An 18,150-nucleotide genomic window follows, 5' to 3' on the forward strand; every position below is an offset into this window, starting at 1 on the left:
ATCTTCAGTCTTGAAAAGACTTAGGTGACTGCTACAATGGCTGGACATCAGTTACTGTTTGTACGTCAGCTCTTGTAGTAGTCCATGAATTTCCTAAACTGATGCAAGAAATGCTTGGTGACCACCCCCACCCACCTCGCCGGACACACACTCGACGCCGTCTTCTCATCCAGCAAAGACATCGCCTTCAGCCACGCCACAGGACTCCACTGGACGGACCACAGCTGCGTCCACTTCACCTTCAGAAGAACGACGACCCACCACCACCAGCAACAGGCTGCCCGAAGAAGCTGGAACAAGATCACAGCCGACCAGCTCACCGCCTCCCTGAGTCAGCACCCTCCCGCCAGCTCAGCGAACCCCAGCCAGGCCGCCGACAACCTCACAAAGTGGATCAGCAACTGCGCGGACGAACTCGCCCCTCTGAGGACCCCGCCCAGCAGACCCGGCAGCAAGAAAGCCCCATGGTTCACCGACGAACTCAAGAGCTCCAAGAAGAACTGCCGAGCCCTCGAGAAAGTCTGGAGAAGGGAACCTACCGCGGGCAACATGACCACCCTCAAGCTTGCCACCCGGAAGCACCACCAACTGATCCGCGCCACCAAGAAAACTGCATTCAAGGACCGACTGGACACCAACGCACACAACTGCAAGGAACTCTTCAACATCGTGAAAGAGCTCTCCAACCCCAACGCCGGTAACAACGACATCACCCCATCGCAAGACCTCTGCAACTCCCTCGCCTCCTACTTCCACAACAAGATCGCAGACATACACAACAGCTTCAGTAGTCAACCATCGCACACAAAGACCGCAGCAACGCCACCCACCACCACCCTCCGCGCCTGGACTCCGATCAGCACCGATGACACCGTCCGCATGATGAACTCCATCCACTCCGGATCTCCGACCGACCCGTGCCCTCACCACGTCTTCAACAAGGCCGACGCTGTCATCGCACCCCACCTGCGGGACATCATCAACACCTCCTTCGACACCGCCACCTTCCCGGAGAGCTGGAAGCACGCCGAACTCAGCGCTCTACTTAAGAAACCAACAGCGGACCCCACCGAACTCAAGAACTACCGCCCCATCTCGCTCCTCCCGTTTCCAGCCAAAGTCATCGAGAAGACCGTCAACAAACAGCTGGCCGCCTTCCTCGAGACGAATGGATCCCTCGACCCCTCACAGTCTGGCTTCCGAGCCAACCACAGCACCGAGACCGCTCTGATCGCTGCCACCGATGACATCCGAGCCCTGATGGACAACGGAGAAACAGCGGCCCTCATCCTCCTAGACCTCTCCGCGGCATTCGACACTGTCTGCCACCGCACCCTAGTACAGCGCCTCAGCAACGTCGGAATTCAGGAAAAGGCACTGGAATGGATCGTCTCCTTCCTCGACGGAAGAACACAGAGAGTCCGCCTACCACCGTACAAGTCAGAGGCCACCGACGTCATCTGCGGCGTCCCTCAAGGATCCTCGCTGAGCCCCACCCTCTTCAACGTCTACATGAGCCCCCTCGCGCCCATCGCACGCCAACACAACCTGAACATCATCTCCTACGCCGATGACACCCAGCTGATCCTCTCACTGACCAACGACCCCGCCGCTTCCAGAGCCAACCTTCACGAAGGGATGAAAGATGTAGCCGAATGGATGACGACCAGCCGCCTGAAACTGAACTCAGACAAGACGGAAGTCCTCATCCTGGGCTCCTCGCCCTCCGCCTGGGACGACTCCTGGTGGCCCCCCGCCCTGGGCACCGCACCCACACCGACAGACCACGCACGCAACCTGGGCTTCATCCTGGACTCCTCCCTCTCCATGACCAGACAAGTCAACGCCGTCTCCTCGTCATGCTTCAACATCCTGCGCATGCTACGAAAGATCTTCCGGTGGATCCCCACCGAGACCAGGAAGACGGTCACCCAGGCCCTCGTCACCAGCCGACTGGACTACGGCAACGCCCTCTACGCCGGAACCACCGCCAAGCTCCAGAAGAGACTCCAGCGGATCCAGAACGCCTCAGCCAGACTCATCCTCGACATCCCCCGACGCAGCCACATCTCCGGACAACTGAGAGACCTGCACTGGCTCCCCGTCAACAAGAGAATCACCTTCCGTCTCCTCACCCACGCACACAAAGCCCTACACGACCAAGGCCCGAGCTACCTCAACAACCGCATCAACTTCTACGCTCCCAAACGCCACCTCCGATCAGCCAGTCACGCCCTCGCCGCCGTCCCCCGCATCCGAAGATCGACAACAGGAGGAAGGTCCTTCTCCCACCTGGCCGCCAAGACCTGGAACTCCCTCCCGACCGACCTGCGCCTGACCCAAGACCACCTCTCCTTCAGGAAGAAGCTCAAGACCTGGCTGTTCGAGCAGTAGCAGCACCCCCCCCCCCCCAAGCGCCTTGAGACCCTCCGGGTAAGTAGTGCGCTATATAAATGTCCATGATTGATTGGCGGGAGTCAACAGACCAAGAAGAGGTGCAGTGGCTCTGCTGTTCTTAGAGCGCTCCAATGTAGAAAAGGCTTTTTTACCAGAAATTTAAAGCCATCAAAGGGCATATCCATGATGGAGGCATTCACATCTCCAGAAAACCCTGGGTAACACGTCCACATGTGGTGGTGGAGCATATTTCTGGTACCAACCGTTTCCCCCAGAATATCAGAAGTGTCTAGGCCAGCATCAATCACATACTTGGCTGTATCTGCCAATCATAAACTGTTTGAGCCAGAGAAGCCCTAAGGTGTCCCTGGACTGCCAATCAGATATTGGTTTCAAAGTCGCAGAGGGTATGTGTGTAGTGACCCAACAAACTGCTTTAACCAATCTCATTGCTAGGATGGCCAAGGAAATCCTTCATGTTCCAAATCTCCCTATCTGAAACAGTTGTGGGGAAAGAACTGGAGCTCAACATATTGATTGAAGCCTGAACCACCATGCTGTCTTGAGTAGAATGTCTGGTGAGAAATCCAGGGTCGACAAACAGGGGTCTCTGCTGCACGACCACCTGTCTATTCACTAGTGGGCAGGAATAGGACTTTGACCAAATGCCCATCAGAGTATCGTTGAGGGCCTCGTTGAAAGAGAGCAAGGACTCAGATGTGGAAGGCCCAGGCTACGGAGTGCACGTAAGAATGTTAGCCTTGGTATGGACAGAGGGCAGATGTAAATCTAGTAACTCAACTGCCCGTCTGGCTACCACCATAAATGTTGCAGTCACTTCAATCGATGGACCAAATGGCGAGTCCAACCCCTTACTTATCATGGGAGGTATCAATCCCACTGGTATGCTGTAAATCCATGTAAAAAAGAGTCCTCATCCCCTACCACACCATCATTATCTTCCTCTGGTGGAGTACATTGCTCAGAGTCAGAGAAAAAAAGATAATGGAGCCTCTGTTGGCCAACCCACCTTAGTATAGGCACCGGAGCAGAATCAGAATGTATGACAACAGGTTGCACTTTAGTAATTTCATAGCATGACATCTGTCAAGTTTGGCCTGAAGTTGGTTTTGGGTCAGACTTTGGAGTCAGATTTGGGTCCTCCTCTGGTGCCACTGGCATCAGCACCAGTGTCATTGAGTGGAGGCCCCGCGCAGGTACAGGAACCAGAGTAGTTGTGTGTACTGGAGCCATTATTGGACCGCAGAATGGTTTCAAAGGAGACAGTGCCCATGAAGGGCCTGCCGGCAGATCCGGACTCGATCTCCCGGAGGCCTCCGAAGGCACACATAGAGAGCCGGAAAAGCAGAGAAAATCTGAAGCATGGCCTCTTTGATGAACAATGTGCTGCAGCACAACCGAGGGCCCAGGGAACTCTGGACACACTGGGACCAGCTGGGGCACCGGCTCTGCACTCAGGGACCCTGGATGTTACAACTGGCATTGTGCCACATTCGTGCCTTCTCCTTGGATGCAGAGTGGCGGCATGGAGTTGAGTCTCACATCACTTTATTTGCACTTAGACTTCAGTTTGGGCTTACCAGAGGACTTTGACCAAGAAGTAGACGTCTCATGAAAATCATCCCGGGAGCGAGGCCGAATCCAAATCCTGGAGCAGGACATAGGTGCGAGTCTCAACTTCTTATGTTCGTTGAGGTACAGCTTTCACTTCTGGTCCTGTATCGCCTTCGGATGCATGAGTGCCCAGCTGTATACAAATGTAAGTCACGCCCCAAGCACAAACATCAGGGGCACACCCTAAAGCCCTGCTTTCTGCAATCACGTCATGGTTTGAAGCCTGTCATTTTAGGAGAGCACATGGCTTCCCAGCGCTCTGTTTTTACATTTCTAGAAGATGTAAGTGAATGGGGAGGAATTTGTGGTTAGAAGACTCCGTCAGAAATGCAGTTACAGTAATTCTAAATGTGAAATATTGGGGCAAGTAGTAAAGGACGGAAAAAGTAGTTTAGCTTACCTTCCCCAAGACTTTGACCTCTGTTGAGATCTTTCTTCAGCTTTTTCTTTGTTCTCTTTCCTCTTCCCTTCCTTGCTCCTGCACCAGATTCCGCCAAAACCCCTTTCCAGAGCTCATTTGCTGTCACTGAAAGGACATGGAGAGCACAATTGGTTTCTATTTACATACTAGGCAGTGAGTGCTGCATTTCATGACTACATTGAGCGACTGTATATAGCCCATTTAGCACTATCCAGCATAATATATTCTATGAGCCATACAACTGTACGAGAATAGCCACACTGGACAAAAACACCTAAACATGACATCAGTGGCCTGCCCAGCAAAGTGGAAGAGAGCCCTGCAAAAAAAAAAAAAACAACAGAAGACGGGAAATCATATTGACATACACCATTTACAAGACCAGAATCCCCAACCAATGTATACTACATTAGGATGATCGGATTACCTTATGCTAAAGCACAGAGCTTTCAGGTAGGTAATAATTGGAAAAATATATTTTAATGCTGTGTTAAATTGCATTGAGACTCAAGTGGAAAGGTCCAGTTAAGTGATCTTGTGCAGTACTGTTATTTTTCCAAGCTCCCACACCTTGATACGAATAGAGTGCTTATGACAGTGCTCCAATGTCATGCTACCCAACCCTCCTGCTACTCTACCAAGACCTACACCAAGGCTGTTCTACCACTCCCAGATGTGCAGGTAACAACCCCCCTCGTTCATGTGAGCACACCATCTCATTCGGTCAAGTTGCAAATGCAATAGGTTCAATAGTGATGGATGTTGTGCTATGCATCCTGTTAATTGTGTGTTGAACTACTAAATAGTGCATATTTCGGAGGTAAGCCAGTGAATGGAGTATCACCGGGAACAGAAGTTTTGGCACATCTGATGATTTATTTTCTGGATAGGTTTCAATTGAGAACATGCAGTTACTCGACGAACGCTCACTCAACCAACAAACTCTACTTTGGAGGCCTACAATGCATGTTACAAGTCTCCTAAGGAACAGCCACTATGTGCTCGACATTAATTGATGAAATAAACATGTGATTTTTCTAAGGATCAAAAAATATGTTTTATTGAAATCAACAAAATGATGCAATATGATCCATGTGAGTGAATACAATCTCAATTCTGACTTTTCTAAAAAGTACAGCATCACAGACATTAAAGATGTTACCACCTGTACATCACTAACTTAATAAAAAATTTCTTAAACTAAAAAGATATAACAAATTAAGGAATCTGCTAGTAGTCGTAATTTAAGTAAACCTTGGTATAACAACAATAACATGATTCGTCTAAGTAGCCAGCCATTCTTAAGAATCCACAGACTGCAAAAAAAAAAAAATCTACAGATTCTGAGGATTTTTAATCACGCATCTTTCGTTTTTCATGCTGTATGAAAAGAATGAATACAATTTTTGTTTCGTGAGCCAAGGAACAAAAGTCATACTGTGTTTTTCATTGGAAAGTAAATCCCTTCTAAACTTAGGGATTCCAATCCTTTCATAACACACGAAAATACAATGGCTGCCCGGTGGGCAGCGATGTTTACTCATGTAAAATAAAATGGTTACTATTGACTACTTGCATTTTATAGAAATTTGTTATTAGGAAAATGGTGTGCAATGCCGAGGCTGCTTATTACTCATACCCACCTGCAAATTCGAGGCTGGTTTGAAAGACGTGACTCATAAGCCACAAAGCCTTACGACAGTGGAAAAAAATACAAGGGGTCCTGCATGCTGTTATTTGAAAAAGGTGCCAAAGCAGGTAATATAGTTTTTTAACCCCATGAAAAATAATAACAGGCGAATTTAAACTCAGTGGCTCAAACTTTTTCTTACTAATATGATAGAGTGATGAAGCAGTTTTTGTCTTTTTCTTTTTTAACATTAGGTAATTATGGACGAAGCATACAAAACTTGCCCTGGATCTAATTAAGCTACTGTTTTGCCGGCACCAGGGACAATTTGGCATCAAAGGAGGATGTACGGCCCACTGGCCAAGGTACTTTGTGGGGGAACTTAGCACCTACCCAATGTAATGTGGATGGTGCTTCGTTTGCACTGGGGTTAGGTGTAGGCTCATAAAAATGTTTTTGCCCCCGAGACAATGTCCTGCTACAAACAACCGAGTAAGGGAAAAAAGCGACAGACTGTTCCATTTAATGGTTTTCTCAAAATTGGAACTACACCCCGTGTTCCTATCACACATCTTCTGCCCCCCCCCCAACCCAATCCTGAGAGAGCACTTTTAAAAAGATGAAAGATGGTCCCACACATTCATGAGATCTTTTGCACAGATAAGTCTCATACGGTCTTCAAAGGCATGCTGTCTCTGCAGAGAAGCTCACAGTGTGGGAAGAAGCGCACCGCTAGGGCCACTACGAGTCCACTCAAACCTCTGTTGAGGGGGCAGAGTAGGGGGTGTAGGTGCACTGTCCGACTGCACTTACACTGGTTGGAATGCTCAGAGCCCCCTTGAAGATTTCGGCCTGATGCACAAAAACACAGTAAAACCAAGTAGATGATGGTTAGGAGCGCTGATACTTTTCAGACTCTCACCCCCAGTCACTATTAGATCTGGGTTGAATCTATCATCATTCTTTAGTTCACTTCGCCACCATAGTTCAGACCCAGCCATATGCAAAACAGTCCAGCCCCAGCTGACAAACCAGGTCTTCCCTGGACTGGAAACAAGTATCCAGAGAGCACTGGATGCACAGCAGTGTGCACCCTCACCATAAGTAAGCTAGTAACAACAATGCCACAACACATATTTCAAACTCACTTAGAACAAAGGTCGCTAAAACACGCTATTTATCCTCACCTATATACAAAACTACACATACGCTCTTTCATTCAGTACTTATTTCACATCTTTCAGACAGTGACCGATTTCTTAACTCTTCAATCTGGCACAATCATCTTCTAAAAATCAACAATAAATCCATCTATTGAAAACCTGTCAGGATAAGGGCTTGCTTTGGGTCCATCAACTTTATTCAAATGATAAGTCTCTTACCTTTTCTGAAGTACAAGTACTTTATAAATTACCAAAATTATACTCTAACAAATTTAAGATTTTGCTCCAACTCATATCCTCTTCCTTAGCTTCCTTATCTTCAGTTTCTCCCTCATTACTACTTCAACACAATATCCTTCCTTTATTAAGTGCCCAATCCAGTGCCTCATCTATTTACTTAAACTTCCAGATCACAGAAATAAGACTAATATCAAACTACAAAGGGAATGAGATTTCCATAACTCGTGGACTTTCTATATAATTGACTTATGATTACCCCAGCTGCGATACATAAAGTCTACAGCCACCACAAATCATTGGTCATGTAATGCTTTGAATGCTGATTTGTTTCATACGTTATTTTCCTGTCCCTGTACTCACCAAATTTGGCTGAAGGTTTGGTCTCAAATTAATGTCATTTTTCACACTCATTTTCACCTATGAATATTTTTCTAGGCACACTCTCTGACTACTGGCAATCACTTGCATGTAACAGTACCATTGTAAACGTATTCATTGCAGTTGCTTTCCAGCCAATAACAAAACATTGGAAACAATCCACACTACTCTCTTTTCAGGCATGGTGGTACAGTGTCTGCTATAACCATCGACTTGATCGTGGATACGTTTCTCCCTTATCTCAACTACATGGAGCCTGGAATGCTCTTCCTTTCCACCTGCGCTCCACGCAAACTGTGGCCTTATTTAAGAAAAATTTAAAAACACACCTATTCTTGAGTACAAATTAGAGCGTTCTTTTGCTGTTTTTGCTCCCTGTCTTTCCCACACCGCGCCAGGATACTCTCAAGTAATGGAGCGCGTTATAAAATGGTTTATACATATACATACATAAAGCAGAACATATATGGTCCCCTATAACTATTTTCTTAGATGCTTCTGATCGAAAATGTACCCTCCATCGCCCTATGTGGGAAATAGTTCCCAAACCACCATGAATTGTCTTATATTTTAAATTTTTGTTTCTATTTTCCCTTTCTAAATTCCATTTTACACCCATCACTCTTTACATTATTGATATTTTAATATGTATTGTGCTCTCCTACTTCTTTATTATCATTATATTACTATACCATTACTTCCCCTCTTTGATTTTCTCTCTTTTCAGACTTGTTGTAACCTTTTCCCATATGTGCAACTTTACTGACTTCCCTGAATTTTATTTCCATTATGAATTATTTGATTGTTAATAATTGTATTCAAGCTTTAGTTGACTGTATATGCATTGTCACATTTTTACTTCAATAAAGTTCTTCTCCAAATTTAAAAAAGAACAAAGGTCGCTCAGATTGGCCATACTTTGAGCAGCTGGGCCCATTCTGTTTACGACCACAGAACATGTTATACCTTGAGTACGAGCTGGAAGTGTGATCACGGATATTGCCGTTTCAAACAAGGGTGTAGGGTTCCTAAGTTAACATCGCTATAACATTTCATGTTGTATATACAACAAAACAGCAAGGTTTGTTTTTTTACAATAATGGCTAGCTTTTTCAAGCAGTGTAGCTCTGTTCCACTATTCATGCCCTCCTTAAAAGCCTTTGAAAATGCGCAAGAACATCAGAAACGTCTGTGGCTTAAACTTGCTACCTCTATATTTAAAGACATTAACCAGCAATCCGAAGGTCCACTCTAACTGTAACGCTGTCAGCAACAATTATTGACATCCTCAGATTCCAAAACCCATATCACGCCTTCCCTCTGCAAAGGATCTCTAGCGCCTACCCAGAGCCCACCAATTAACTGCACATTAAAGATTGGATGCTCCGTGGCTAAACATGGACACCATATTTCCGACCCCATCACTCAGTATAGACCTGATCTTATCTATGGAAAGGACAGGCCAAAAAGAACAGAGGTGGAGAGGGAATTATTGTTCACTTGGCAATCAAGGTTAACAAGCATTTGCAATGCAATAGGTCTCGAATTAATTACTTTTGAGCTATTGGCATTGCTAAATATTGCAACACCAACTGCAACAAAAGTCTATAAATAGTAGGCCAAAAAAATGTGTATTTATTTTGGTAGCAATGGTGGCATGCTGCTCTTTAGATGTATATGTTTAAAAGTAAAGTGCGCCATACTGCGATTGCTAAAATAGTTATTTGTGGATGCATTAACAATTGAAGTGTGGTTGTGGTTGTGTGTGTGGTTGGGTGTGTGTGGTTGTGTGTGTGTGTTTTTGTGTGTTGTGTTTGTGGTTGTGTGGTTGTGTGTGTGTGGTTGTGTGTGGTTGTGTATTGTGTTTGTGGTTGTGTGTTTGTGGGTGGTTGTGTGTGTGCTTGTGGTTGTGTGCGTGGTTGTGTGTATGTTGTTTGGTGTGGTTGTGTGTGTGTGTGTTGTGTGTGTGGTTGTGGTTGTGTGTGGGTGTATGGTTATGTGAGTGTGTGTGTGTGGTTGTGTGTGTGAGTTGCATTATTATTTGTAATGGCAACAGCTCAAACATTTGTTAATGGGAGACCTATTGCATCTCAAACAGGACAAGACTCATTCAAGCATTCTACCAATCATGTATTTTGTATTTTCTTGGTAATTAAATCCATTGTCCCTTTAGGGGCAACACATCCTTACTTTTCATGCAAGCCAGGAGGTTCTTGAGGCACCTAGTGCCAATGCGAGCATGAAACGCAGAGGAAGCTACCCACCGTGAAGGAAGAAGAATATCAAGGAAGATGTTGGAGGAAAAACAGCAAAATATGAGTCCCTTTTCTTGCTGAATGCAAGAGAAGCATGTTCTGAAATATTTTAGATTGTATTTGAGTTTCTGGCACTGATATGAATCCTGCCGTTAAAGTTATCAACGATATTAGATGTGTTTAAATATAGCTATTCACATTAAAATGATAATACGGTTTTGTAAAATGTTGCTACTGAAACTTATTTGTCATATTTTTGAGAATAGGTAGGCCCTCTTAAGTTGTCTTATGTGGTCACATCACTTTGCTGCAAAATAGAATAAAGCTTCCTAAAAATGGTGAAGTGCAACATATAGGTAAATGGCCACCAAAAAGATATCTAGCTATTTATCCATCTATCCATTTTTATTTAGTGAACTGAATGCTGTCTCACTGAAGTGGATGTGACAGAAATAAATACAAAGCTGAAGTAATGAATGAGAAGCAGCATCCTAGAACTCTCATTATGAGCAGCATCAATTAAAACTAGGCTACCTAAATAAGAAGTTATCCAAACCCTAAAATAAGAACAGCAACAGTGGGCAAGGGGCCTGCCTCATACAAGCAGAAAGATGCGTAATACCTCTTTAGGTGGGGAACTGCTTCACCTTAGAGCAAGCTTCGCCACTGAAACTAACTCACTGAACCTAAATATTAAACGTAAACCAGGTGGTGATGATGCAGGTTTCAATGCTAAGGAAAATGTGTGTGCATGAAGTATAAGTGGCATTGTGTGATATAGGAGTGGAATCAGAGACGCAACGAATGAGGAATTAATTCAGGAGAGGGGTCAGTGTAGCACGAGCTTTAAAAGCATTAATGCTAAATGCACAGTGGCTCCGCAGTCCATAGGGATGAGGGCTCACTCCACCATAACTGTGGTTGTCATCTGCTACCAACGTATAGGAAAGAGGGCCATGTCATCCTCCCCACATTACTGCGAGTAAACACGCATTTGATAGATAGCAAACGAAAACGGAAGAAAATGAAAATAAAAACAAGTAACGTAAATATATATATATTCACTGAAAAAAACCATTTAGGGGTGTTATAGTTAGCTGGACATTTCACTCATACAAAACCATTGAAATTGCTCCTATATAGTTAGTTGTACTAACTATATTTTGCGCACCCGCAATCCACTGCTGATGATGTCACATATTACATCATTCATGACATGGTCAGTGACATCACTGATGACATCTCAAATGACATCACTGATGACATCACTGATGACATCATCCAGTGAATGTGGTTTGCTTCGTTATTTAAATATGCATTATATATATAGCAATTTGCATTGAAGAATGAGTGGATATATAAAAATAAATATTTGGATGGAGGATTTAGTAGCAGTGTAATTGACTGTTTACTTGACCAATTTATATAGTGTCTCACTAAATATAGTGGATAGTGACTAAACTGTTTGAATATCTGTATCACTTTGTCAGTTGTTGTGTAAACTGGTTCTCCAGTTGGTCACTAGCTATGTGAAAGTCTGTATTAGTTATTGATTAGTTAACTGAGTATTTGTATGGGAGAGTGAATGTGTGTGTGGTTCGGTGGGGGGGGGGTGTGACTGCCCAAAGATGTGTGAATAGTTGATTCACTAGATATATGAAGTTAAAACTACAGGTTCTAACAGTTGTTTGGGTGAGTGAATATCTTTATGGGTGTGGTGATGAGCAAATATATTTCTCAATGGTACATCTCCAACAAACTAGAAAAATAAAAGGCAGTGTATGTGTCAGTTGTTGTATATTAATAATTATACATAAGACTCAATGATAGTGTGAGTGACTGTATGGATAACTTTATATTTGTAATAGTGATTTTATAATTCACTAAGTATGACTTACTATCTAAATGAATAGATGAAGTTGTGCTTGTATAAGTGTGTAGCTAAGTAAATATGTAAGTATGATCCATTGTTTGCATAAGTGAGTAGGATGACTTCATATGTGAATAGGATGTGTGCTGGTGTGTAATGTCGATTTAGGTGTATATGTATTTTTGATAGTGTTCTATTGTTCATTGGCAGCATGTATGAGTGAATCTACAGGTAAAGGTATACATCTAAAATCACTGAGTGGGTTTTTAGATACTTGTATTGCTGTAACAATGGATTCAAATATGATACTCTTTATTTTACAAAGAGTGATGAAAGATTTTACTAGTGTATGAAAAGGTGTATGTGATTGTCACGTGGATGATGTCATCAGTGATGTCATCTGTCACCTGTCCTATCCTTGCTGTTGCTTCCCTTAATAGCTCCCTTATTCTCATCACTTTGTCCATCTTTAGAATATTTACCTTCCTCTTTTTTCCCATTTTAACCTTTGCCACCAACACACTAGATGTCTTAGCCAAGGAGTTATGTAAGGCTACTTTAGCACATCTATTGGACACTTCAGCCTTCTTTACCAACTCTGCTACCTTACTCAAAGTCAAATCCCCATGGGCCCATAATCTCTCTTGAACATGTTCACAATTTACATGCATTATTAGATGGTCTCCCCAGCCCATCATGTAGTGGACCAAATCTGCAATTAATTGCTAAATGCGTTAACACTAACACATAGTCTTCAACAGATTCTGACTTTGCCTGTCTCCTGTGAAAGAATCTGTATCTGTCATTGGCAATACAAACTACTACCGAATAGTAACTATCCAAGTTTGACTAGGCATTTGTAAAAATATCTCCTTCATCTAGAAGTCTAGGTTTTTTCTCAATGCAGTTATACACATCATTTAAACCTTGAGGACCAAGTAAGTGCAATATCATCATCTTTTTCTCCACAGACAAATCCTCACCCTCTATGGTGTCAATATATTTTATGAAACTTCTTTATTTGGCTCTGATCAGTGTCACCAAGTGTGTATGCACTTAAGAGCTGCTAAACATCAACTGCTATTGCCTTCAAATTCCACGTTCTACCTTAGATTAATCTAATGACAATAACAGTGCTCTAAAAAAACTAAAATGAGGACATATTATCTGAGTTCACAAACAGCGAAAAAGCACTTTTAAATTATTTGCTACCTTTATGTTTTTTATCCAGGTGATCACTTGACTATATGTTACACTTAGGGGAAAGAATGTGGAGCACAGCTGCAGACTTTTCAACTGGGGGGGTCGAGATTCTGCATCAGGTCAACATTCTGTGATTCTGGGCAAATCACTCAATCTCTCCAAACCTAAAACCAAAATGAATGTCCCCTTGTGTAATGTAACTGATGCTGAAGTAAAGCACACCAATACCTTCGGGTCAAGACTGCGCTATATAAAACTGCAAATAAAATAAAGAAACTGTTTTGCACACTTCTGTCATTGGGCTATACTTGGTCTATTATTTTGGTGATATTTGTCCTACATATGGGCTCTTTTTCTTTGGTCGCCATCTTAGGAGACATACTTGTTATGAAGCTCCCTAATTTCCTCATTTACTGCAGTATCCTCAGGAAAAAACGCATTCAGTTTTCCACTTGTATTCCCTCAAGATGGGGTCCAAATGTACCAATGTTTGGCATAGATTCAGAATGTTAGCACTCTTGTTGCTCATCAGAACACTGTTGTAAAGCTGCTTATCACCAGGGAGTTAACTGGCAGTCTGCATCTCGTGTTAAAAGTGATTGTTTCAGTCTATATGCCAAAATGTTTGAATGAAATAGAAGAGGAAGATATTTGAGAACTCACTTAAAATGTGTCCTAATGTTTCTTTCTACAGCACTTACCATAATTTCTATGACAAAATGAACCCTCTCAAATTGTTCCTTTCGAAATTAAATGTACATTTTTTTACCAGTTTGATTCAATCAAGATAGCTTCGGGTGTGCCATACATTTGCCATAAGTACGACTGTTAGCACTCTAGTTGTTCTTTAGAATACTCTGGGAGGCTGCAGTGGAACAGAAGAGGATCAACGGACAGGCTGATCATGTTGGAAGTATATTTTTTAGTGAGAATCTCAGACTTCATTCTCATATGGCTGAGAAAGCTAGAGTGAATTTACAGAAAATATGCACTCGTTTTAGCCTCTGGAACACCTTCCATAACCTCTATGGGAAAATCATGAGAAAACAGTTTTTTTCTCAAACATGATTCATGAAATCCCAGCAGAAGGTTTTCTCAGAGAGTGAAATCACATTAGAACACACCACACTTCCTAAAATTAGTATGGTACCATCCACAAATGTATCATATTGTAACAAAAAGCTCTTATCACCCATTATAGGTTCTCCTTTTTGTGACCCTCAAAACCTGCCATTCACTACAATGCATTTCAATGGGGTGCTATCATGTATATTGGTCCAAAGAAGGCTATCAGCACTTCCTGGTTGAAGTGTTCACAGGCAATCATATCTCACCATGATATCTGTACTTAGGCTCCGCCCAGATATATACATTTCTTTCTCCTTTAGTATCTCGAAAACTACTGAACAGATTTACGCCAAATAACAAAGTGTGCTTTCTGGACCAAAAGCAAAATTTTTGCCAAATTTGGTATAATTCCGGGTAGTAAGCTGTAGTGTAGTTCCTATTATCCCAATAGGCTCTGCGCATTGGAATAATACCTTCAATAGTATAGGCCTAGACCAGACGTTAACTAGGTCTACTACTGTCGATATTAGACTTAAAGTTTTGGGTTTGCCAGCTAGCTCAGAGTTCACTAGAAACTTTCTCGAATGTTCAGGAAGGAATTAACTTCCCTGATTAGACAAGAAGGGATTTAGTTTCTGACAACCATAGAACATGACAACTTTGCTCTCCCCTAATCAAGAGTGTATCTCGAGAGTCGTGTGAACAAAAGGCAATTTATTTTACTCAGTCAGTACGTGCATTCTTAGTCTCATCAGATTGTAGAGAAAAGGAAGAGACGGGCGTGTTCAATAAAATATGTTATTTATTGATCAGTCTCTTTTCTCGTACAAGAGAAATGGATCGATATTATTGCAATACTTATAGTTAAGTAAAGTGCATACATTAGAAGCAGAAGTATAAAATAATACTGTAAAAACATTGATATGGTTTCTAAGCCATATGAAGGTTTAAAATGAATAAAATATATTACATACACATATACATTTGACTAAACGTACTCAACTGGTGTTTCTAAATACGCCTACCCCGTGTACCTGTCCTAAGCCTAATACGTGGGCGGGAATAGAAAGTTACAGTTTAAGTTAAGTTTGTTTTTGCCAAGTGACTGACTAAAGAATTCTCTGTGAGGGGATATTCAGTTCTGTACCTGGAAGTTAGGATGAATGAGGGAGGGTATCTCTCTCTCTGGTCTCGATATTCCAAGCTGCCTGCGAGGGCCGCTCGGAAACGCCGGTGCTGGATTTCTCGGCAGGAGAAAGCAGCGCGTCTCGTTCTCAGCGCGTCAGGAAGGCGGGGCTGCGCCAGCGGGGTCTGCTCTGCTCTGGGCTTCGGCAAGTATGGCTGCTCCGTCTCGTCACCACCGCGTGTGTTTGCATAGGGCAATATCGGTAATATTTATACCTTTAAGGTGCCGAGATTGACGTAAGGATGGACATAGATACGTCAATAAGGATGTCATACGACCAGGTCGTTAGCACATTCTTTTGCTGAAGTTCTCGGTGAAATCAAAACAATGGCCGCAGGGTTTTTCCCAGGTTGTCATAGGTTTGATTTGTTTAGAGAACTCCGTATGCCTTATCAGGGGCTGGAGGAATATCGCTTGTCTAATTAGATCGCAAGCGTTATGACCTAACCAGATAACACGTTCCTGTGCCGTAGTGTGGCTTCGTCAGATAACGGTATCTGCATCATAGGGGTTTGCTGCCTCATGGGCTGACTGCTAGTTAACTTGTTGGTTTGTTAACCAGAATAGGGTCAGGAATAGGGGGATCGATTCAGAACCTATAGGAATACATCACAAAGCGTGCTCAAAATCTTTATGGAAATTAACATAGGAAACACACCTTTTTTTTTATTTTACCCCCACTTCACGGATCACCCCGAAAGTTTCCATGCACAACAAGAAACTTTTGGAAAATGTTGTGAAGATTTGTTAAAGGATTCCAAATATAGAGGTGGGTAATGGTATTCGATGGTAAGGGCATTTTTAGGGGTTGGTAATGGTATTGAGTGCCAAGTGTATGATTAGGGTGGGTGAAGGTATTTCAGTGGCAAGGGCATTTTAAGGGGAGGATTAGTTTAAGATATATATTCCTAAACTCGGTCTCCCCTAAAAAATACCCTTGCCACAGATATACCCCTACCCACCCCAAAAAATACACTTGCTACCTAAATATCCTCACCCCCCAAACATACACTTGCCACCAATTACCCTTACCGACCCCTAAACCCTAGAAGCACTCTTACTACACAATACTCCATTTATATATTACTTTATCAACCCTAAACTCAGCGTCCCCTAAAAATACCATTGCCACTGATATACATTATTATATATATATATGAAAAAACCATAGGTTTTACACACGTTATAGTTAGGAATTAGCATTTTAAAAACCTTTGAAATTCACTGAAAAAACCATAGGTTTCACACCAGTTATAGTTAGCTGGTCATTTTACTCATACAAAACCTTTGACATTCCCCTGTTATAGTTAGTTCAGCTAACTATAACTCGCGCGCCCGCAATGCACTGCTGATGATGTCACATATTACATCACTCATGACATGGTCAGTGACATCACTCATGACATCACTGATGACATCTCAAATGACATCCCTGATGACATCATCCAGTGAATGTGTCTCTTTCTGAAAAATAAATACATATTTTTTATATATGTATATCTAAAGGTCAATGGAAGATTGAATGGGTAAATAAGTCTCTAAATGGATGTTTGTTTTGTAAAATTGATTGTATAACTGACTTATTAAGTATATCTTAGTGAATAGGTGTATTAGCGAGTAATCTTTAAATATTGAAATATCTCCATCAGTGTCTCACTTTGTATATAAGTGGCTGCATGGGGTGGCGAGTAGCTACATGAGTGTGTATATGGGTTATTAGTTGTTTTTTTTAGTATCAGAATGAGTGTCTGTATGGTTCGGTGGGGAGTATTACTTAGCGCACAGATGCATGAATGACTGACTCACTGTTCGTATGTGTTTTGAAGACAGCATGTGTGCATGACTTTATAGGTGGATGAGTGTGTGTATGGGTGTGTTAGTGAATGTGTTAGTGAGTGAATGACTGTCTCAAAAGTATCTTTATGAGTAACTACATATGTTTTAAACTAGTATAGGTGAGTATTGATGTATATAAATAAGTATATGTGAGAGCGAAAGATTGTAAGAGTTCCTGTTTAAATAAGTATGTGTTTCTATAAGTGATTGTTTTAGAGAGTAAGTATGTGTACGATTCTGTAGAAATTAGTGTAGTGGTAGGTGTATAGCTGTATATGCAAGTAAATGGATGTTTGATAGTTTATTTGCATGTGTGAGTAACTCTATAGATGAGTGTCGGTGTGTAATAAGATGTATAGGTGTATGAGTACATATGATGACTGAGTACATGTATGAGTGCCTATATAGAACTGTTAGTGAATGACTGGATATGTATGTAGATTTTTGAAATACTGAATAGGTTGTTCTAACTGGAATTGGTACCTCCATTTTTTTGAAAATGTTACTTTCTATTTATGATCGTGTGTATCAAAGGAGAGGAGGTCTGCCACAAGGATGATGTCATCAGGGATGTCATTTGAGATGTCATCAGTGATGTCATGAGTGATGTCACTGACCATGTCATGAGTGATGTAATATGTGACATCATCAGCAGTGCATTGCGGGCGCGCGAGTTATAGTTAGCTGAACTAACTATAACAGGGGAATTTCAAAGGTTTTGTATGAGTAAAATGACCAGCTAACTATAACTGGTGTGAAACCTATGGTTTTTTCAGTGAATTTCAAAGGTTTCTAAAATGCTAATTCATAACTATAACGTGTGTAAAACCTATGGTTTTTTCAGTGAATTTCAAAGGTTTTTTAAATG

At 42.4% G+C, this 18,150-nt stretch overlaps 1 protein-coding gene across 1 annotated transcript in view; it reads right to left on the reverse strand.

Moving 5' to 3' along the window:
* Positions 1 to 18,150, reverse strand: part of MRPS5 (mitochondrial ribosomal protein S5) — a 572,686-nt gene that overhangs the window by 404,289 nt on the left and 150,247 nt on the right. Inside the window, exon 3 of the mRNA XM_078649050.1 lies at positions 4,433 to 4,558. Within this exon, the coding sequence (XP_078505176.1) occupies positions 4,433 to 4,558 (126 nt within the window). The remainder of the gene's footprint in view (positions 1 to 4,432; positions 4,559 to 18,150) is intronic.

The sequence above is a fragment of the Lissotriton helveticus genome, chromosome 6 (assembly GCF_964261635.1).
Source record: "Lissotriton helveticus chromosome 6, aLisHel1.1, whole genome shotgun sequence".
NCBI lineage: Eukaryota > Metazoa > Chordata > Amphibia > Caudata > Salamandridae > Lissotriton > Lissotriton helveticus.